This window comes from Megachile rotundata, chromosome 13 (assembly GCF_050947335.1).
Source record: "Megachile rotundata isolate GNS110a chromosome 13, iyMegRotu1, whole genome shotgun sequence".
NCBI lineage: Eukaryota > Metazoa > Arthropoda > Insecta > Hymenoptera > Megachilidae > Megachile > Megachile rotundata.
The window spans coordinates 5,402,884-5,425,828 of NC_134995.1; the positions used below are offsets into that span (position 1 = coordinate 5,402,884).

At 30.2% G+C, this 22,945-nt stretch overlaps 2 protein-coding genes across 5 annotated transcripts; both read left to right on the top strand.

Annotated features, from left to right (window-relative positions):
* Positions 1-884: 884 nt before the first annotated feature.
* Mcm6 (minichromosome maintenance 6) lies at positions 885-4,526 on the top strand. Of its 2 annotated transcripts, none has more exons than XM_012280803.2 (11): positions 885-1,133; positions 1,219-1,362; positions 1,487-1,751; positions 1,825-2,027; positions 2,102-2,303; positions 2,374-2,904; positions 2,978-3,283; positions 3,356-3,680; positions 3,769-3,891; positions 3,972-4,111; positions 4,185-4,526. In XM_012280803.2, the coding sequence occupies exons 1-11, from the start codon at positions 1,042-1,044 to the stop codon at positions 4,287-4,289; spliced, it is 2,436 nt and encodes an 811-aa protein (XP_012136193.1). In that variant the 5' UTR covers positions 885-1,041; the 3' UTR covers positions 4,290-4,526. The 2 variants fall into 2 exon arrangements, with proteins under 2 accessions (XP_012136193.1, XP_003701379.1); XM_003701331.3 differs by having other exon boundaries at positions 889-1,133; positions 3,766-3,891.
* A 151-nt stretch (positions 4,527-4,677) lies between these two features.
* LOC100879105 (urea transporter 1) lies at positions 4,678-16,479 on the top strand. 3 transcript variants are annotated; one of them, XM_076538538.1, is made up of 10 exons: positions 4,678-4,991; positions 5,139-5,272; positions 5,822-5,941; positions 6,789-6,940; positions 7,410-7,557; positions 10,601-10,684; positions 13,401-13,548; positions 13,659-13,843; positions 14,567-14,731; positions 16,325-16,479. In XM_076538538.1, exons 2-10 carry the CDS (start codon positions 5,144-5,146, stop codon positions 16,385-16,387), a joined length of 1,194 nt encoding a protein of 397 aa, XP_076394653.1. In that variant the 5' UTR covers positions 4,678-4,991; positions 5,139-5,143; the 3' UTR covers positions 16,388-16,479. The 3 variants fall into 3 exon arrangements, with proteins under 3 accessions (XP_076394653.1, XP_076394651.1, XP_076394652.1); XM_076538536.1 differs by having other exon boundaries at positions 5,150-5,272; XM_076538537.1 differs by lacking the exon at positions 16,325-16,479 and adding an exon at positions 15,493-16,296 and having other exon boundaries at positions 5,150-5,272.
* The last annotated feature ends 6,466 nt before the right edge of the window (positions 16,480-22,945 follow it).

Consider the following 22,945-nt stretch of genomic DNA (forward strand, 5'->3'; position numbering starts at 1 on the left):
AAATACATAAAATTGCCTAATTTCGGAGAAAATAGAAATTTTAGTTTTTCGTAGTTGCGCCTCTCGCTGCTATATGGCGCCACCGGTACCGTTTTCGACCGAATTCGACAAAAATTCATTTTCTGGCTTTATTGAGAATCAAAACGCATCAAACCCTAATAGAAATTTGTTTCTAAATGCCTCAGGAACCATACTACGTCGCCAAAGTACCGAAATATTCATTTTTTTTATGTACTTGACTTTTCAACTTTTTTGTCCACGTTTTTCTCTTGCACCACTCAACTAGTCCAACCGGATGATACGGTTGACTATTTTTGCTTTAGCGTGAGATTTACTCGCTCGCTCAACATTGTTAGGTTAGGCGCTCCGCGCCTCAATCGAACACTCCTAGTTTGTAATTATTTTCATTATGTAAAGACGGTTGATCACGTTCGCGCTCAGCCGACAGGCTCAAAGCTGTCGCTCTAGCGCCTAAGCGCGCGCAATCCTCGCGCTCTGATTGATCTCTGTTTCTGCTTAATAATTCAAAAACAATGCTTCAAATTCGACAACCATCTCAGGTACATACCCACCAAATTATGTCTGTCTATGATTAATATGTACCGAATTATTTAATTTTTATTGGTTACCCCTTTTTGGTCCGCCTATTTTTCATATATCTAAAAACCTTCATGAAAGCATATATGTGCGCCAACTTTCACCGTGATTGGTCAAACGGTGACGAAGCTATTAATTTCTTACAAACAAACTTCCATTTTTATATATATAGATTAGCTATTAAAAATAATACACGTTAAAAAAAATATTTGAACGTCTCTTTCTAATTAATATCATTATAAATGTTAGTTTCGAAGATAGTAATAATTTGTTTGACTATATGTATACCATAGAAACTGAATGTGACATTTGTGAACTCACCGGAAGATAATTCCCGCCAAATTCTGTTATGTTGTTTCCTCGTTGAATGGTTGAACGTCGTTATTTAATTATAATTGTTTAAATGCATATAAGTTGAACTGTTTTTTGTGATTGTATAAAAAAATGGATGCTGGAGATACGCAGGCTACTGGAACTCGTATATTTGATGAAGTCGGAATTAAATGTCAAAAGTTATTTCAAGATTTCCTTGAAGAGTAAGTTCACATGTTACTGAAACTAAATAATGCAATAGTATTCATTTGGTAAATCATATATTAATCATATTTTGTTTTTAATTAGATTTAAAGAGGATGGCATTGTGAAATATCTTGAACCAGCTAAAGAGCTTATAAGTCCAGAACATAGCACATTAGTAGTCACGTTTGATGATGTTGAAGAATATAATCAAGTACTTTCAACAACTATCGTTGAAGAATATTACAGGTAAATGATTTATGTTCAATTATTATAGTGCAGAATTTATTATTTTTATGTTGAACAAATTCTATTAAATTCTGGTTTTTGGTAATAATTCTTCTGATTAATATAAAATATTATTTACTTTTAGAGTATATCCATATCTGTGTCAAGCGGTATGTAATTTTGTCAAAGATGTATCAGAATCAAGAAAAGATTTAGAATGTTATGTAAGTTTTGTGGAGGTACCGACTAGACAAAAATTAAGAGAGTTAAATTCAGCAAAATTAGGAACCTTAATACGTATATCTGGTCAAGCGATAAGAACACATCCTGTTCATCCAGAATTAGTGTTCGGTACATTTATTTGTATGGATTGCAATGCTGTTATAAAAAATGTAGAACAGCAGTTTAAGGTACAATATAAATATTTCTTAGTTAAGTTTTTTATATTATTAATTGTATTAATACTCATAAAATCATTTATAGTTCACAAATCCGACAATTTGTCACAATCCAGTGTGTAGTAACAGACGACGCTTTATGTTGGATGTAGACAATTCTGTATTCATTGATTTTCAAAAAATTAGGATACAAGAAATACAAGCAGAACTACCAAGAGGCTGTATTCCTCGTTCACTCGAAGTGATTTTACGAGCTGAGGCTGTTGAAACTGTACAAGCTGGTGATAGGTACTTTTGATGGAGAAAGTTATGTATCATTAATTTTTTAGGTGTTTTGTTAAAATTTTGTTTATGTTTTCTAGGTATGATTTTACAGGGACTCTTATAGTAATACCAGATGTTGCAGTTCTTTCTCTTCCTGGTGTAAAACCTGATCTGAAAGCAAGACGTGGAAATCCTATGGAACAAGGAGAAGGCCTAACAGGATTGAAAGCATTAGGGACCCGTGAATTAACGTATAAAACTGCGTTTTTAGCATGTAGTGTTACTCCGACAAGTTTCAGGGTATAACATTTACGTTATAATTGACAGTGCTAATTAGAAATGTATGTTTTAATGTATAATGTTTCTGCAGTTTGGTGGCACTGAGACAAATATGGAAGAAATTTCACAAGAAATGATGAAGAAACGCATGACAGAAGCAGAATGGAATCGTATATATGAAATGAGTCGTGATAAAAATTTATATCAAAATCTTGTTAATAGTTTATTTTCTTCAATACACGGTAACGACGAAGTTAAAAAAGGAATAACTTTAATGTTATTCGGTGGAGTTCCTAAGACAACGTTAGAAAATACCTCGTTACGAGGAGATATAAACTGTTGTATCGTTGGTGATCCTAGTACAGCAAAGTCTCAGTTCTTAAAAAGCGTCGCTGAGATTACTCCAAGAGCAATTTATACCTCGGGAAAAGCATCTTCTGCTGCTGGTTTAACTGCCGCCGTAGTAAGAGATGAAGAATCTCCTGATTTCGTTATTGAAGCTGGTGCTTTAATGCTCGCTGATCACGGTATTTGTTGCATCGACGAGTTTGATAAAATGGATCTTAAGGATCAAGTTGCTATACACGAAGCTATGGAACAACAAACAATTTCAATCGCCAAGGTTACTTGATTATAAAACAGTTATTAAATTTTTAAGTTATAGCATATATTCATATGAAGTTATTTTTTCTTAGGCCGGTGTAAGAGCAACTTTAAATGCTCGAACATCAATATTAGCTGCTGCGAATCCCATTGGCGGACGATACGATAGAAAAAAATCTTTACAACAAAATGTTCAGTTAACAGCTCCTATTATGTCCAGATTTGATTTGTTCTTTATTATAGTTGACGAATGCAATGAAATCGTGGATAATGCTATAGCTAAAAGAATCATCGATTTACATTGCGATAATTGGCAGGATTTTGAAACAGTATATACGCAAACGGAGATTATTAGATATATTAATTTTGCGAAACACTTTAAACCTGTTCTAAGTCAGGTATTATTATACTTAATTAAACAGAAACCTATAATTATTTGAGCTGATTGAATTGATTTAAAAACATTTTAGGAAGCTGCAGAGTATTTAGTTGATTGTTACACAACTCTTAGGCAAAGAACTGGTGGTGGAGCTGGAAAATGGAGAGTCACTGTTCGACAACTTGAAAGTTTTATCAGATTATCAGAAGCTATGGCTAAACTTGAATGTTCAGATGAAGTTACTATAAAGCATGTGAAGGAAGCTAAACGTTTATTAAGTAAAAGTATTGTTACTGTGGAACAACCTGATATAGATTTGGAAGAAGCAGAAGATGGCAATGTGGACGGTCACTTGGATGAAGCTCCACCTGCAATGGCTGCACTTAATGCAATCGATAATAATACATCAGAGACCCGTATATTTTTTATTTATATTTTTGTATATTTGGATTTGTTTTTGACATATAGTTATATTGTTCTGTTGTGATGTTATACCTTTAGCAGCACAAGAAGTACTAACTCAGAAAAAGAAATTAACGATGTCTTTCGAAGAATACAAGAATTTATCCAACATGTTGATATTGTACATGAGGGGTGAAGAATCTCGCGCAGAAAGTGAAGCCATGGGTAAGCGGTTCATAGTGGTGGCAAATAAAACTGTCGTGTATACATTTATTTCAGATAAAAATATATTACTTTTTTTGTAGAAGAAACTAAAGGTGGATTAAGAAAATCTGAATTAGTGGCATGGTATCTTGATCAAATACAGGATCAAATAGACTCAGAAGAAGAACTATTAGAAAGGAAAAACTTTATTGAGAAAATTATCGACAGACTGACATATCATGTACGTATTAAAGTAGCACTCTAGGTTATCTTCAATTTATTATCATTTCAATATGTAATTAATTTCTTTTCAGGATCAAATTATAATACCTTTGACCACGCGTGATTTAAGAAGTAAGGATAAAGAAGAAGATGATCCCGTGTTAGTTGTACATCCGAATTACATTCTTGATGCGTAGTTTGTATTATACATTTTATACCCAAATGAACGTAACTATTTTTAAAGAAACTTAATAGTAAATAGAGGTAAAAATTAAAACGGAATAATTTCTTTTTTACGTTCTCTGAGAGTTTGTTTTAGAATTAAGTCAATTTTTACCTCTAATTGCCACGATCAATTAAAAACACTGATTTTATAACGAAAAGTGAACAAATCTTTTTTACAGTTTTTTAACAAATAAATATTTATATTCGTATGCAGTGTGCATTTATTTCATTCATTATTGTTTATTTCAGCATACAAATTTAAACATAGCTAAAATTGTAGTCGTTTGTTAATGTATAAGTTAGACTTTACCTGTCGTAATCGTTAATCGTGTTAATTGTCTAGTAGATATTCGTGCTAATTTCTCTGTACCCTATTTGTACAAACTGAATGTTCAGTTGAAATAAATCATTGACACAAGTAAACATTCAAGTTAGAATGAAAACTAAATAATGTAAAGTATTTTGATCTTTAATTAGAATTTTAGATATTGATATCGCTTTGCTAACAGTTATGATTTAGCGAAAAAGAAAACGTGACTCTATCATAAATTTACCTTAAAAGTGGTAGGGGCATTTGCACAGCAGTTAAAAGGATTTATCTGCTCGTAGAAATTATAGTCGTACATGATTCAACTATGAGTGCGAGATACCGATCTCAAAAGTCAACGCACGAAGTAAGTGTTAAATACAGAATAGCAAAATATAAGTATTAGGCATTACCATAAAGCATAATTAAATGTCGTAACAAGTACATACGTAAATACTTTTTAAATTAAATACTTAAGTATTTTTATTTTTTCAAATTATATTTATAAATATAGTTCAAATGCAGGAATATTCACCAGTGGCATGTCTTGGGAACTTTGTCATCCTACAAGATTTCTTGTCAGAAAAAGAGGGCTTCATTTGGAATATACTTTTCTTATTGAACGTGCTTCTACGAGGTTTTAGTCATGTAAGGTATCAGTTATTAGTAGCTTTTAATAAGTAAATACAACTATAAATGTTATTGTAACAATGCTTGAAAATTGTAAATAAAAAAGGCTATGAGTGCCATATTTTAAAATATTACTTTTGTTTATAAAAAGAGTGTTTATGTGGAAGCTACTGTCAGGAAATATGGGTGAAAATGTTACTACAATAGTACATTTATAGTTTTCATCAGTAATAACTGTTGACTTATTTTGTCAATAAATAATTTAATAAACAAAATGTCTTCTTAGTTTTAACACTTATAGCCTTATTTGTTTCCAATCTATATTCATACGCATACATTCATGAAAACTTTAATCTTTATGTATGCATTATAAAACATATATTTGTGATATAGTAATATTAACTGTAAAATTCTACGAAACGTTTTCCTGGCCTAATAAACGAACAATAAATTAGTGATGTTTTTTTATTAATACGCTACTTTTTTATTGTTATTTAGTATAATATTAGAATTCATAGATTGTACACCTACTTAGTAGAATATTCAAAATAATACATAAATTTACAGACGACGATCACAAATAATCCAATCAGCGGATTATTGATAGCAATTTCGGTAGGAGTGGCTTCTCCTGGTGTTCTCGTTTTTGGATTATGTGCTGGCTTTTTAGGTCTGTTGCTGTCAATGGTATGTAACATGAACTATGTTAATTTTTTAAAGTTAATAGTTGATTAACATTTTGTTATTTATAACAGGTATCTTTATAATTAACGAGATTTATTATTCAGTTATAATAATTATTGTACAATTATTGTACAAAATTGAAAAATTTGTACAATCAAAACCAGCTTATAGTATATAGTATCTGAAAACATTTTTCTTTTATTCTACCTACTCTGTAAATACATTATTTTACATTTACGTCTTTAATTTGTTATTTTTAATGACAAAATATTAAATGTCAAAACATGAAGATATAAAAGGAAAATGTTGGAAGTTGCTCCTGTTTCAATAATAAAAGTGTGCATAGCTTAAAAGTAGTTTTGTTTCAATGTAGTACTAAATTCAAGGTAAAAAAGTATCCTAAAATAATGTATATGTTACCGTGAAAAACCGAAATCTGGTGAATGTCGACATTCTCCAATTTCGGTCTTTCACCGTAACATATACATATTAATTCGACAAAAAATATCGAGCTAATTAAAACAATAGAAAAGAGGATGACTATAGGCAAATTAGCGTAATCAAAAATATTTTGAAGCTTCATTCATTTTGATTTCATCTTCATAAATAATTACTGTTTGCACTCTGATTTAGGAAGCTAACAAATCCTTTGTGCATATTCGGGTTTCGATCTTTTTACTTTTTTTCTTCCATCATAATCTATCGCTTTGTAAGAATGAAGCAATATTACTGCAATGCGGAACTCTTTGCAAAAATTTACATACGCCAAAGAATCCTTTACGCTTTCCACGTATACTGAAAAGTACACGTGTTATTTAAAAATAATACATATATCATTTATTATTTCTAGTTAATACGAGATTCACAAAATGACATTGCAAACGGCTTAACGGTCTACAATCCGTTATTAGTTGGCGCACTTTCATATGTTTTCATACCAAAATTTTATGGAGAATTCGACTCTTTCAGTATACTTATGACGATCTTGGCAATAATATTCAGGTATGTTCCCATAAACTAATATGTATATTGTTCAATAAATCATATTTTATTGTACAATCGGAGCTACTGCGTGCAAATTGTTCGCTAGCAATGATAACATTTATTTTCACGACATTATTTAAGAAATCCCAGATATACATCCTACAGTTATATCACCATCTGTTGTAATAGTCTCGCTTTATATCACAACACATTTTATAACTCCAAGTAGTATACCCACGTTATATCGTCAAACATTATTATCAATGTACGTCCACTTTAACTTTTATCTAGATTTTTTCAAAATTTGTGTAATTCAAAACGTTTTAAATGGTAAACATTTGTACTAAAATGATTTGATTTATTTAAAAAATAAATTTGTATACTTATCAAGAAGCAATGAAATTAAATCGTAAGATATACAAATCATTATGGTATATACTTGTTAATATTCGGAAATATATTAATAAATAGTTGTTAACGTTTTCAGCGTTTATATAAGACGAGCCTTTAGCAACAGTAATATACCGTACACAGCATGGCCATTTAATCTGGCTGAATTTACGTTGCTGTTTGTCCTTTATACGGAAGACAATGGATTTGGCGCAACAGAGAAACTGCAAGTAACCATGGGAATGGTAATTGAATTTCTTATATGCATTTAAATTCTACTAAAAAAATTCGAAAGCTATTATGGAACAGTCGATCTTGTAAAAATAGCAAACTTGAGTTTTCTTCTTTTAAATTACAAAAAGGAATATTACATTACTAGACCGTCATTTTCAGTGAAATATAAAGTCATTATAATAGTTAATTTATTCATTTTTCCTATTTTCCAATTTAATTTCACGTGAATACAGGGTGCTCACCACATTTTGTCATCTGGATTTGCGTTATTATTATTACTCGTAGCAAACATTGTTTTAAATGAACTTGAATGGTTTTGAGAGAGGCATATGCTGGTGGTATATTTTTTTTTGTGGGTGGACGTGTAAAGGACATATGAAGGTCATATATATGAATCATATATTTTTGATTGCATCAGCTGATACTCCTTCATATTCTTTACAAAAAGTATTAATCCATTTATGTGAAAAAATCATTGGTTCAGGAGATATTTTAATTTTAATGTCTATTTACAGAAAAGGTTCAATGTGGCGACCATTTGCATCAGAACACTTTCTGAATCGAGAAATTAATGACTTACTAACATTCCGTAGTGCATAATCTTTCTGCATGTGTAGTACTTTTCCCAGCTTCAAAATAAACTGATAACATGTCTATCTTTTCTTCTTTAGAATACTTTATTATGAAGTGATAATTTACCTATTGTCGTATTCATCGTATTAGAGACGTAACAGCGACAAAATTTCACTGTTACTGCGTAACAAAAAAAAAAAAGAACTCACAATTCGTTTGGTGACACGTGACCTCTCAAAGCATCTAGAAAAACATTTGCTGTTCAGTTAGGGCAATTCATAATATTGACCAGAAAGTTACGATTTGCTAGCAAGTTAGAATTAAAATATCTCCTAAACTAATGATTTTTTCACATAAATAGATTAATACTTTTTTGTAAAGAATATGAAGGAGTATCAACTAGTGCAATAAAAAAGATATGATTCCATTTAAAAAAACATTAATAACCTTCATATGTTCTTTACACGTCCAGCTACAAAAAAATATACCACCAACATATGCCCCTCTCAAAACCATTCAACTTCATCTGAAACATTGTTTGCCATGAGTAATAATAATGACGCAAATCTAGATGCCAAAATGTGGTGAGCCACCCTGTATACAGGATAGTGATAATGAATAGAACACGGATTTTTACTTTCCTCTAAATGAACAACTTTTTGCACTGGTGCGCTCTGTTGAAAATGGACAAAGTATGAGCGAAAAACAAAGTGTGTTTGTTCGAAACAAGTCCCTTTCACGGTCTTTCCGATAACATCCACTTTACTACTCGTCGCATTGTTGTTTTTCAAATCACGCATCTTCGCAAACTGCGGCTTTTATTCTGCAACAAAGTCGTGCACTAAAGCTTCTAAATAAATGAATACTTATCAAATTTAATATCGGTATGACAAATTTTAATATTTTGATTTTTTCTTCAAGTGTGAGATGCCGCCATTTTAAGTTCTATTTAAAATTACAAACAAAACTTTGCATTCTAAATACACGTGGAAATAATTTCCATATGTTTCGTACTTTTCGTGAAAACCATTATGAAAATTATTTGTCACGTGTTGTTAAAAGTCTTCTTTGAAACAAAAGTGAAAATAAGAAAAATAAAATATCTATAATTTTTTTAAGACTTCGTTAAAGTATCATTAACTAAAAATTCATATTTATAAATATTCAATAATATTTTACAATTTCTTATGACTATAAAAACATAATTACATTAGATCGTTGTAGAATGCTCCGTACGTTTATTAATTTTAAATCTACACAAACAAAAATAAAACATGTAAACTTATGTAAACATTGTTTTAATTTAGTGAGCAAAAGTTAAATTATAACAATTATTGAGGAGATAACAGACTTTATTAATTCAGAATTTTACAAATATATTTTACGATTATTTACACGGCAATTATTATTTCATACATGAAGCAAAAACGACGAATACTTGTTAACCAAAGATATTTTTGTGCGAAATATTTGCATGAAACTAGAAGTTTGTTTAAAAGCAGCGCAGAGAATCGTTTAACCAGTTTACGAAATATTATACTTATAGAAACTAGTTTGAAGGTATAAGTTTATTTTTTTCGTTCGTATCAAACAAAATTTACATAATTTTTAGCTTAATATTGTGGATGTGCATGCTAAAATGGTAATACTTTTAAATTATGGAAAACAAGTCAATTTTTTAGACTCGTTAGAGAGTTGCCAATGTTTGGTAACTTTCTCCTAAGTGCTATGTAAATTATTTAGTATTAGATTATTCTGAGAGTTTCCTCAATATTCTGTACCTGATTTTAATGCCATATAAAGTATTTTAATATTTGTTAGAAGAGCATGTATTGAATTCGCATATATCAAGTTTTGCTTCATTCGTATAATAATTTCTTACGTTTCACATATTTTATTACTGGGCAGAAGACAATTTGATCAAAGTTAAAACATAATAATCAAACTAATAGGTTTACGTCAGAAATGTATATAACCCTTTTTCCAGAGATTTTCGTGAGCTTCATTTTTTGTTCGGAACATTTTTCTCTAAAATCAATTATTTAGTCAGAACTTTGAAGTGGAACAAACGAGGTTCAAAAATCTTTTTGGGGGCTTTCTTCCCTAACCAACTTGGTTATAATTTCAGCAGAATCGGAGCTGTACTCTAAAGTAATATAATAAAAAATATTGAATTAGAGTCTTCGAACGTCTTAGAGACATAGGAACTTTCAGGCTGACCTAATACTTTCTCGCATAAATTAATATCCAGTCGAGTGAATGATCGTCATGAAAGAAGGATTGGTTCCTCGGCGAGAATATGTAGTTTTAGCCGAAGTTTTCTCTCGATCGTGGACGTCAATGGTCGAACTACCCCAGTTTTAAGCACAGGGTTATGTGCACCCGAACAAAGATATCGCGTTCGTGTATATGCACGTGTTATGTGTGTCGCGTCCATGTACATGATCAGTTGTTTATACCGTGCATTGTTATTGTTTCCAGGACAATGCAACAAGTGATGCGACGACAGGCAATGTCAGTTTCATTGGAGAAAATGCAACGAGGACCCATATTGACTGGGGAATGGTAAAGTTTGCATGTGCTCTACTTTTCACTATTCGATCATGTTCCACGCGGTTCAAAGTATCGGGTCGAATTTTTCAAGGAGAAATGAATATGCTCTTCCTTTTTCGTTCGGGCTGCCGGTGATTACGAAAGTGCGCAAAGTCGAAATTCCATTATGGTTACATTATCGAAGTAAACTTGTATTTCTTTATGAATCCAATTTACGAATATTTAAACAAAATAGTAGACGTCAAATTATCAAATTTTCAAGCTTCCTGCTTCTACTTACATCATCAAATTCTGTAATTTTCAAATGTTCAAATTTCCAAATATCCAGATCTTGAAGCTATCAAATTATTAAACGTACAGATCTCCAAACTACTGTCATCAAATTCCCAAATCCATAAATCTTAGAATTTCTAAACTCTTCGAGAAAAATTTCCTTTGTCGGCTTTTTCCTAGACTCATACCACTTTGTCGATAAACAGACGTGTGTAGCACCATTGTTGTCGAGTCAACACTTTAAAAAATCTGACTCACACCGCATTTTTTTTATCTTGTAATATCATAGTTTTTGTGCTGCAAGATCAAACGTGTTATCATCTGTAAGAAACGATGAAACGTGCTTGTTTATGTGATAAACTGAACCATGCTGTAAAAAACGGGACGTGCTGTTTTTCTCAACGCACGTCAAGATTCTCATTAAAAATTGAACGAAAAATACGAAATGTTTGACACATAATTTGTTTTATAGTTTAAAATGTAACACATAAAATATTTCGCAGTGTACGTAACTTTCATATTTATGTATTTTGAAAAGTGGAACTTCTTTGAGAAAGGAATTTCATTATTGGAACCACGTTTACAAAGTCCGATATCTGTTTGTTTGAACTTGAGAATTTTTATTTCTCCTTGGAAGATTTGATGTTTCGAATATTGAACCGTTTGGGAATCCAAGTTATTTCAAACTTTTCTTCGTACCATTATACGGAGAGAGTAATGATATATTTTGCAAAGTTTTGAGAGAAACTCAATAATTTATCTTTCAACGTTGAAGTTTAAAGATAAAGGAAAAATTATTAACGGTATGGCATTGATTTATGGTAATTGAAAAATACGGGTTTCGTAGAAACTTTGCTGATTTGTAAACGTGACAAGTAAGTATACTATTAAAACGTTTCTCTTCTTTAGTACAACTAGTGAGAATTAACAATTGTATATAAATAGAATAAAAATATAACAGACTATCTTGATAGAAATTGAAGAACTTACATTTTAGTAAAACAAAAGCTTATTTTGAAATTAACTGAGAACTTAATTAAGTGATCATAGTTACATACACAGTGGCCGGACAGGTCAAACGAGCAGGAGGAGATTCTCCATGTTAAAATAAGTCTAAAAACAAGAATAACATTTTTTCGTTTAACGCTTCGTTTTCGAGAAAATCGAATTTGAAAACTCTATCCACACGTGCACTGGACTGTCTCCCCAAGTCATTGTTTGCTACAAGTTTCCTTTTGCATTCTAATATTGACGTTTTTAATGTTTACATCTTTTCTTCAATTGTACGGCTTTCTTCTACTTTTATTCTGTTTTGATCAGACAAGCTATGTCAATGTCTACTTATAGCAACCGCGAATATGTCGGTATGATAAAAGCTTTGGAGCTTGTCATGGAAATGCAACAGCAGCGGCTGAATATAGGCAACAATTTCCAAATCGTCGCTATCCGGACAGGAGAGTGATGCACAGGGTAGAGTAAAGATTAATTAAGTATGGTTTTTTCACAATTACCATAAGTCTGGTAGCAATAGAAGATCTCTAAATTTAGAAACAGAAGTTCTTAATACCATTGCTAATAATCCTAAAATAAGTATACGAAAACTTAGTGCTCATCATAATACCAGTACCAGAACTATTGGTCGCAATAAATAATATTAACATTAACATTTTTTATTTATAAATATATTCAAACCTAAAGATGGTATAATGCACACGTACTGGATAGAATTTTCGAACTTGATTCTCTCAAAAATGAAGCGATAAACGAAGAAATGTTACTCTCTTTTTCGACTTATTTTTACATGTAGTATCACCTCCTTTCGATTGTACCCGTTCGGCCACACCCTGTAAATGTTAAGTATAACCGAGAAGCGTGAATGTTTAGAAATGTATTCTACATTTACATTCACCCCTTAGTAACACTGGAAAGAACACTTGTGACACACTCGCAGTTGTATGATAACTTTTCATATTTTTAGTATTTGAGTTTTTGGTTTAGGTTTGCAGATTCCTATTTTGCACGGTTAAGGATTGCTAAATACAAAATGAATACGATACTTTAACTTTCTTTATTTGTGTATTGTAGCTTTGAATGGGTATTTAGGTTTGACGCATCTGTCGAATAAATCAGATCTTTCAAGTTTTCAATTTTGAAATTCCCAAATTCCCAAATTTCTGAATTTCCAAATTCCTAAATTCCCAAGTTTCTAAATTCCTAAATTTCAAAATTCCCAAATTCCCAAATTCCCAAATTCCCAAATTCCCAAATTCCCAAATTCCCAAATTCTCAAGTTTCCAAATTCCCAAATTCCCAAATTTCCAAATTCCTAAATTCCCAAGTTTCCAAATTCCCAAATTGCCAAGTTTCCAAATTCCCAAATTCTTAAATTCCCAAATTCCCAAGTTTTCAAATTCCCAAAATCCCAAATTTGTTATTTAGTAACACGTTTTTCCAGGTATTTCAAGGGACCATAATGTCAGCGTCACAGGTGGTAGGAGTTGAAAATGTCATTACAGGATCCATCGTCTATTTAGCTGCTCTACTTTTTTCACCGATAACGGCGGGCTTCGCTTTTTTGGGCGCACTTAGCGGTTCATTGGCAGGTATCATACTATTTTCGTGTATAAACCTTGAATTTATCGATTCTCAGTCTAGAGCCGTTTTGTAAATGTTACCCACATGAAAATACTCGGTATACTTTTTATTCTTTCAGGTCTCGTACTTGGTGTAGAGATTAATGAAGTATATTCTGGCTTTTGGGGCTATAATACTTTTCTAACCGGAGCTGTTCTAGGAGGAAACCTTTTTGTGATTAATGGACAAACAGCTGCGGCTACTATCGTAGCTATTACATTTACTGTGATCGTACATTATGGTGTACTGTTTTTCTTTAGAAACGTAATTACGTTTACCTGTTTCACTATCTTGTAACAGAGAATAACAGTCATTTTAACACTAAACCTACCAGCGTAGAATCCAACATACAAAAAATAAATAAATGATAAAACACGGATTAATGTACACATTAATTCTTCACATTAATTTTGTAAATTTATCATTTGACCTTTTTGGTAGTTTTGGTGTTTCATGTTAAGAAATTATTCTTATTTCAATGGAAGTCGCTTATTCAATCTGAAGGGACTAAAAAATGTCAACTACTTCACTATAAACTTTTTCATTCATTTTATTATTTTCTTCAATATTTATGCAAAAATTTTTACGGAGGTTTAAAATAATTAGAAAGATGTCTCTATTGAAATGAAAATATGTGTACATTAAACTTCGTATTTGAATGTCAGCAGTGTAATATAAATTTAAGTCATTTATAATTTCTCACGAAAAACGTAATTCTGTCAAAAACACAAGTTCTCATATTCGATTTAAAAAAACATTAATTACTTTTCTGCACTATCCTTTTTCTACGACTCTTTTAGAAGAACAAACATTCATTCGTTAAAAATTTGTGACGCACGAACAGTCCCGTGTTGTTCTTTCAAATTAATGCCCATATTGCGGTCACAAAAGTGCAGTTTGAGAAAGTAGAATATTCCAGTAAATTAGAATAACGATAAAGTAAGTTCTTTTTAAATGGTGCTGAAAAGTGAATAATTGTGTGTGCAGCTGAAAATACCAGTAATTTCACTGCCGTTCGTCATGGTGGCCTCTTTGTTCTTGAAATTACGCGACAATCCAGGGGATAAAACCTTTCCACGACCACTATCTCCTTCTTTTCCGGAAAAGCAACGTCGGGATTACATCACCACACAACATATGCTTATTCAGCAAGTATGTAGACATTATTTCTATGCCTATCAAAACCTTTAACGCTTTTTTTAATATTTTTATGCTTAATATTCTCAGCAAGCAATATTTATATTACTTCTATGCTTGTTCTGGAATTCAATGTTTTTTTTAACATCTCTAACCATAATTTATAATATTTCTCAGTAAGTAATATTCATATTACTCTATGCTTGTTTTGGAATTCAATGTTTTTTGTAACATCTCTAACCATAATTTATAATATTTCTCAGTAAGTAATATTTATATTACTTCTATACTTCTTTTGAAAAAACCTTAAATTTTTTTGTAACATCTCTAACCTTAATTTATAATATTTCTAAATAAGTAATATTTATATTACTTCTATGCTTACTTTATCAAAACCTTGAACATTTTGTGATATTTTTATACAAGTTTAATAATATTTCCCAAGAAGTAATATTTACATTATTCCACTTATGACATTCTTGTATAATGAAATTATACAAGATATTGAATGATATTGAAATATTAACAATATTTTTCGGCAGAATGAAAGTTTATGCCATGATGGAAATATGTGCCCTAAGTTTTAATAAGTCACGTAACGATATAAAAGAAATTTTGTAATTAATGATACAAACGAAATTTTGTAATTAACGATACAAAAGATATACAAATTAATGAATAATGTATATTAAAGATATAATTCGGTTACGTTGAAATAACGAATTCAGGAATTAATGAAAGCTTGAACGTGTAATTTGAAATATTATTTAACATAGTTGCAGTCGGCTTTAGCTAATAACAGGTTTTACACGTAACTCGAACTGACAACCACGCCCTGTAGGATCGCACAAATTGATTTCTACCCTTCTCAAGCTTGCCTTTATACGAAACCAAGGAATCTCCTATGGTGTGTAGTATACTATACACATGGTTTTATTCCATCGACGGTTATTGGTGGAAGCACTCAGCGACACGTTTCTGGTTTATTTTATTTGAGACGTTCGAGGAATAGTTTGCATTCGCGTGAATGGAAAGTGTCCGTCGGTGTAAATACTTATATTTGTTTGCAATATGAAAATTCACGAGTGTATAATTATTCTTTATATTTCAATTGAAGACTATTCTTGTAAATTTTATATTAAATTCTGAAATAAATGGAAAAGCAACAACTGAACCGTTGTTTTAAAAACGATTTGATTGTTTATGCTTCTATATTTTTGTAAGAACAATATTTTCGAAAAATGGACTTGTATCATAAATTCTAGTGTATTATATTAAATACTAGACACTAAATGCTACATATTAATAACAGTAATATATATTATAATATTTATAACAAACAAATTATCAAAAAACATTTGTAAAATATTAAAATATACTTTTTTGTTAATACCGAGTTTCATAAACTTTTACTTCGACGAGAAAATTTTGAATAAATCGATTAATAAACGTATTATCCGTCTGAGCCAGACATTGACATTGTCACATGTAAATATACATCTTTCTCGTATAAAGCAATTTTCAAGAACCAGAAGAATTTATGAAGTTGGCTTACTCTTTCTCTACTGAAAGATTAAAAGTTTATTTCATTATTTACCTTTTTTATAGGCGGACGAACCAGAAGAATCCGAGGACGAGAACAAGAGGAATGTCTCCATGTTTAAGGTTTAATAAATACGATAACTTATCTTTATTTTTTATTTGTAACTGTGGAAACGATAGTGTACATAAAAATGATGGATTTTTCAATGTTTACTTTTAAATATTGACAATAGATTTATTCGCCAAAATGCCGGATCTTTCTTAATTTAAATTATAAAGCTTTTGTCAAAATGTATATCAACTTTTACCGAGATAAAGAATCATTTTTTTAGCAAGTTTGTGGTCTCTTATTTATTTTTTTACTTTAATTCCGAAATCTCGTGTTAATTTTGTTATTTTTCATATCACGTAATTTGCAAGACAAATAAAGCGTTACTTCAAATTTTGAAATACTTTCCCATAACTTACTAACTTAATATTATTTCTCGTATTTAATCTAATTCAACGCAAATAATTTGTTGTCTAACTGGAATCAAAGGCATTTTATAAAATTAATGTAGACTTATTTGGCTTAATGCGAATGCTCGTTGTGACACTCGGAAAAACATGCTTCCGTTGTCACAGAATTCTCTCAAGTTTCCTGCAGAATTCATCTCGCAGAATAATATATTATTTCGCAAGATAAACATCTCCGATAATTTAAACGACCTACTTTCACCGAAGATATTAAGCGAGACGCGTTGTATATAAAAATTGGAAAATTCTGTTTTTCACTCGCGTTCATACGCAGGTATTCGATGACGTCAGCGGTAGTTTATAGGTTTGCCGTTCGATAAGAACAAAATGCCTGCGTGGTGTCTGAACAACTTGGTTACGTTGATTTTTATTTATTCTTGGCTACTTTAAAAACCGTCGTCAATCATTTCTCCCTCTCCGCTTATGGCATTCCATCATCTTTCTATGAAGCTGAATTGAATGATCGCCATTGTGTCTCTTCCATTTCTAAGATTCTATGAATGTCAGTTAACAAGTGAAAAGGATCACAATTTCATTTTTCAGTGATACTGAATTAAATCGCTGTGTAAGTGTTTAAATCCCCAATTAAACAATAGACGGAAATGATATGCAAAAGTCTAATTTTCATACTTCACTATAATGTAATTGTGCTTCGTAATTATATTGGACTTAACAATTCTTTTACTTCATATATCCGGTATCAATGCAGCATTAAATTTCACTATGACATTTTAATAATAAAAAATTATCTATTAAATTAGAAATAACTTTATCAAAGACTTTAATAATATTAAAATTGGTTCTTATAGATATACAGAGTGGCACACCACATTTTGCCATCTAGATTTGTGTATTATTATTATTCATAGCAAACAATGTTTCAGATGAACTTGAATGGTTCTGAGAGGGGCATATGCTAGTGGTATATTTTTTTTGTAGGTGGACGTGTAAAGGACATATGAAGGTCATTAATGTTTTTTTAAATGGAATCATATATTTTTTATTGCGCTAGTTTTTTTACTAACCTTTTTTTTTTAAATCATGGTAGTAAAATGAAAATGTCAGTAAAAAAAATTCGTTTCCATTTCTTCGAAGACAAATGAGTGGGGGATGATTTGGGCTGGAATTTAAACGGAGTGGATACAAAGGCAAAACAAATGTACAGTTTCTTCAAGGAAAAATGAATTATCAAAAATATATAAATTTACTCTCAAAATAAAGTATTGAACACGCACTACGAATTACCACTGATAAATTTATTTTTTAACATGGCAATGCTGCAATTCTCCGAATTAAAGTCGAAGAACAATTTTTTCAAAGAGAACACGTATCGATTTTACCGTTGCCCGCACGCTTCCTGGACCTGAATATTATTGATAATTATTGGGGAGAACTAGCACGTGCTGTATATAAGAATGGAAAACAGTATGATAATATTAAACAATTAAAAGAAGCTATTAAGATAGATTGGGATAATTTGCCACAAAATACAATTAAAATGTTATACAAATCCTTACCAAAGCGGGTACTCGAAGGAATAGAAAATAAAGGCGGATTATTATTATTATCATATCATTATTAACTTTGTATTAATTGCAATGTAACTTTCTTTTTTATGAAAATATGTATATAAATTCTGTGAATGTGCTATCATTTCGCCGGCACTATTTGTATATTTCTTCTGCTTGCTCAAAAACCTAGCAAGGTCAACCATATTTACTAAGAAGTTCCTTCTCTCTGCCATGTAACAATTAGAATGGTATGTATTACATTAAAAAATTCTAAGTAGTTTTCAAGAAATTAAAGATAGCACACATGTGCTATCTCTTTGTCCAAGGGTGTAGATACACAACAATCTTGTATAAAATAAGTTGACATGTAAGAATATAAAATGAGAGTATATATCTTATTCATACACACTTCTATTATCTTATGTAGTATATCTTATATAAAATATAAATTCCCTTTTACACATAATTTATAAAATATATAAATTATTATAAGATGTAATAAGATGTTATTCAAATAGATAAGATCTTATTCAAAATGAGATTTGAATGTAATTATATATATAATTAAATTTAAGCCCTTTCCGAAAGCAAACAGTAACATAAATGGAAGCATATCTAAAATGAGAAATATTTATTTACGTGAGTCGAAAAGCTAGAAAATTTATTACACAAACTTTCTAATTGCGTAAGGCAATAAAGTCTAGACATTAAACAATGAAGAATGAAACAAGTTTCTGGCATTAAAATCCTTGAACGAAGCTTATGGCAGTATATGTTGTAATCTGTAATTCAGATTGTATCGCTTTCGATGTTTTAAATTTGTTTCCGTTTTTATAGAGACGTATTAGGTAAACGAACTCGTAATCTTTGATTTAAACTCGAATGACGCGAAATTGACTGAAAAGTTTGCGTTGTAAACTTCGTGGAACGTTTAATAAAACAGTAGCTTCCTTTTATAGCTTGTCGTATAACTTTAATAACGTAGGAATAATGTTATTTATATCTTCGTAAATCGGGCTGAATACAATGCGGGCATTTATCGCACAAATGTGTTTCAACTACGGTAACCTTACGTTGTAGCAATAAAGACGAGCAAGAACAAGTTAAAAGAACTATTATTACTATTTTATAATGAATAACAAGCATTATGTGCTATTTATAAAATACTTTCATCTCTACTGTATTCATATACTCAGCTAATAAATTTCTAATATTATTTGTTTAAATAAAAGTTGTAGAATCCCTTTTAAATAATTATTTCTATTTATTGGAAAATATTTATTGCTAATTTATTTCGCTTATTTACCACGGAAATGAAATATTTCTTAATTTTATAACGAATGGAAGATATTTACTAAATTATTTCTTTTTAAGATAATTATCTTTATACGCGTGTGTTTAACATGCACAATGACATATTTTAATTTAACAATCAATTTTCAAATATTATTAATTTTTTATCAAGGTTATACGTCTGTGATTATCTTAAGAGTTCTTACAAAAGAATATGTTTTAGTATTACTAACAAAAAATATATATTTAATAGTTCACCACAGTTTTGTTAACTAAACAAAGTAATTATTTATTCTAAATATTTTATTTAAATATAAATAAATATATTTGTGTTTAGATGTGGACTATAGCTAGAAGTTCCACTCAAATATATTTCAATATTTTTTATTGAATTTAATTATATTGAAATATTTTATTGAAATATTCAATATATTAGTAAATTAGTTTAAATAGCAACTATTTAATAATTACATCATTACACAGCGCATTTTTCACCTACCTGTAGTCTTATGACAAACAAAAATTTGGAACAAAAATTTCAACGTATGATTTAAAAAAAATTTTGGAATAATTTATTTTCTAAGTTTTTACAAACATGAATACATCATTTCAGCATTGCAGACATTCAAAACGATAAAAAGCACATTACACGATATTTTTACTAACATATTAGTACGTTAATAAGTTTTTAATTAATGTTAATAATTACTATGTTAATAAATATGCTATTGTTGATTAATAATATAACTTGTATTATTCTTAAAATATCTTGTATTATCACATAAAATAACCAAAGAAAACATGCGAGTTAAAATTCATATTTATAGGTTATGTTATCAATAGCTTGGCTGCTATATTATGTCAAAACATAGTTATTAACTAATGTGAAATTTTAACGAGTAACTATACTTAGGTTGAATATATAAGAAGCACTTTGCGGTGAGTGACTACGCTCATCTTTAGTACTTAGCGAGCTATACTCTTCGTAGCGAAAGGGTAGCATACGCGAACTTTCCCTCAGCGAAAATTCGTATTCGAGGTAATTTATTTACCGAAACCATTATTCAACTAGATAAAACAATGAAAAATCTCGTTTAATAATTAATTAATCTCCTTTTTTTATAAATTTAGTTAGAATACATCATGTTTCCTATCAGTGATGTAAATAACTCTTGACCTTCAATTTTCTAGAGAGTTATGCCATTCATGGTGTACTAATTCTTGCTACAACATGAAAACTGATGGCTGGTAACCATAATTTAATTAGAATACATCATGTTTCGTATCAGTGATGTAATTAATAATTGACCTTCAATTGTCTAGACAATTGTGTCATTCATAGTGTACTAATTCTTGCTACAACATGAAAACTGATGGCTGGTAACCATAATTTACTTAGAATACATCATGTTTCGTATCAGTGATGTAATTAACAATTGACCTTCAATTGTCTAGACAATTGTGTCATTCATAGTGTACTAATTCTTGCTACAACATGTAAACTGATGGCTGGTAACCATAATGTAGTTAGAATACATCATGTTTCGTATCAGTGATGTAATTAACAATTGACCTTCAATTGTCTAGACAATTGTGTCATTCATAGTGTACTAATTCTTGCTACAACATGTAAACTGATGGCTGGTAACCATAATGTAGTTAGAATACATCATGTTTCGTATCAGTGATGTAATTAACAATTGACCTTCAATTGTTTAGACAATTGTGTCATTCATAGTGTACTAATTCTTGCTACAACATGTAAACTGATGGCTGGTAACCATAATGTAGTTAGAATACATCATGTTTCGTATCAGTGATGTACTTAACTCTTGACTTTCAATTTTCTAAACAGTTGTGTCATTCATAGTGTATTAATTCTTGCTACAACGTGAAAACTGATGGCTGGTGACCATAATAGTGTCGATTGACTGGCGATTGATGTCGCAGATTGCTATACACTATGTCGTCCGATCTGGGCAGGGATTTTTAGTCGCAAACTAACTCCCATGCGATTAACATATTTTCTTTCTTTAACACTTTGACTAACATGTCATCCATATGTGGCACTGCAATTACCATACAAATCTACCATTGATATTATTAAAAATATGTCCTCTTACTTCATTGAAAATACTCGTATTAACTGCTTGTAACTATGAAAAATAAATATAAGAAGATACCGTAAAAATATTTGGTAAGATTTGTTAAAAACGAAAATGCAATTTTCAGCTGCTTCGGTGATGGCAGTTCATGTGTTAAATATATGTCTATTTTGTAAAATATATTGTGAGTTTTTCTTACGTCAAAAATAAAAAAAATTGAAAAGTTAGGCACGTTTTACTTTCGACGATCCTTGAGTTTGAAGGCTGGAAATAGAATTCATTTGCAATGAAAATATGAGTCTGTTTCGTCATGTGTGAGTTGTAAGATTCGTCACGAGTGTGATACAATATAGTAGTGCTAAAGGATAATTATTTTATTTAAAGGATATATAATTATTTTCAATTTTTGTATACGAAAAACAGAAAAAGAGATATGCAAAAAATTGATATAATTTATGTTTGATAAAAACTACATATTTATTATATTATTAATTTATGAAAACTACATATTTAATGTAAAAGAGTACAGAATACGTAGGTAATAAATATTGCAAAGTTCTGTTACCTCCGCTAATTATCGTCGTTAATGGATTAAAAAGACGTTAATAACGATTAAGCGGTTTTATGTACAGAATTAAGTTGGAGGTCAGTCGATGAAAGATGAAATGAAACGTTTTTAATTAAGTGGCTTCAAACGATAAAACCATGAAGTAATTTATAGATATATAAAGTATTAATTTTTAAAAGATACATAACGAATTAAGTTTTTATTCGTTACATGTTCGTATCACTGTTATATCGCTCTGAATTCAATTAACTGAAAGATATTATTTTAAATGTAAATTGATTTAAGATATTCGAGAAATATCGAATTTGTACATATTTGAAAAATTGGGCTTGTAAAATATTTGAAAAATTTGTAAAAATATTTTGATCGAAAAACATTCATTTTTTTGCAGTTTGACATTTTAAGTATAAAGTGATGATCTTTTCGTGTCGTGGAACTTTGTATGTGCCTTCATACAGAAATTCTCGTTAACAAGAAAGGAACTAGAAGTGGTCAGAGCTTTTTCAATGGCTCATACTTCAAATTGTAGGTCCAGAGTTGTTTAAGGAACGCATGTCTTCTAACAATAACCAACTATTAACGGAAATGTGATAAAAATTCAAATTATTATAAAATTGACAATTTTCAAATAATAAAAGCAATAAATCGATTTATAACGAAAAGAATTAATCTGTAGTTTATTTTCTTCGATACT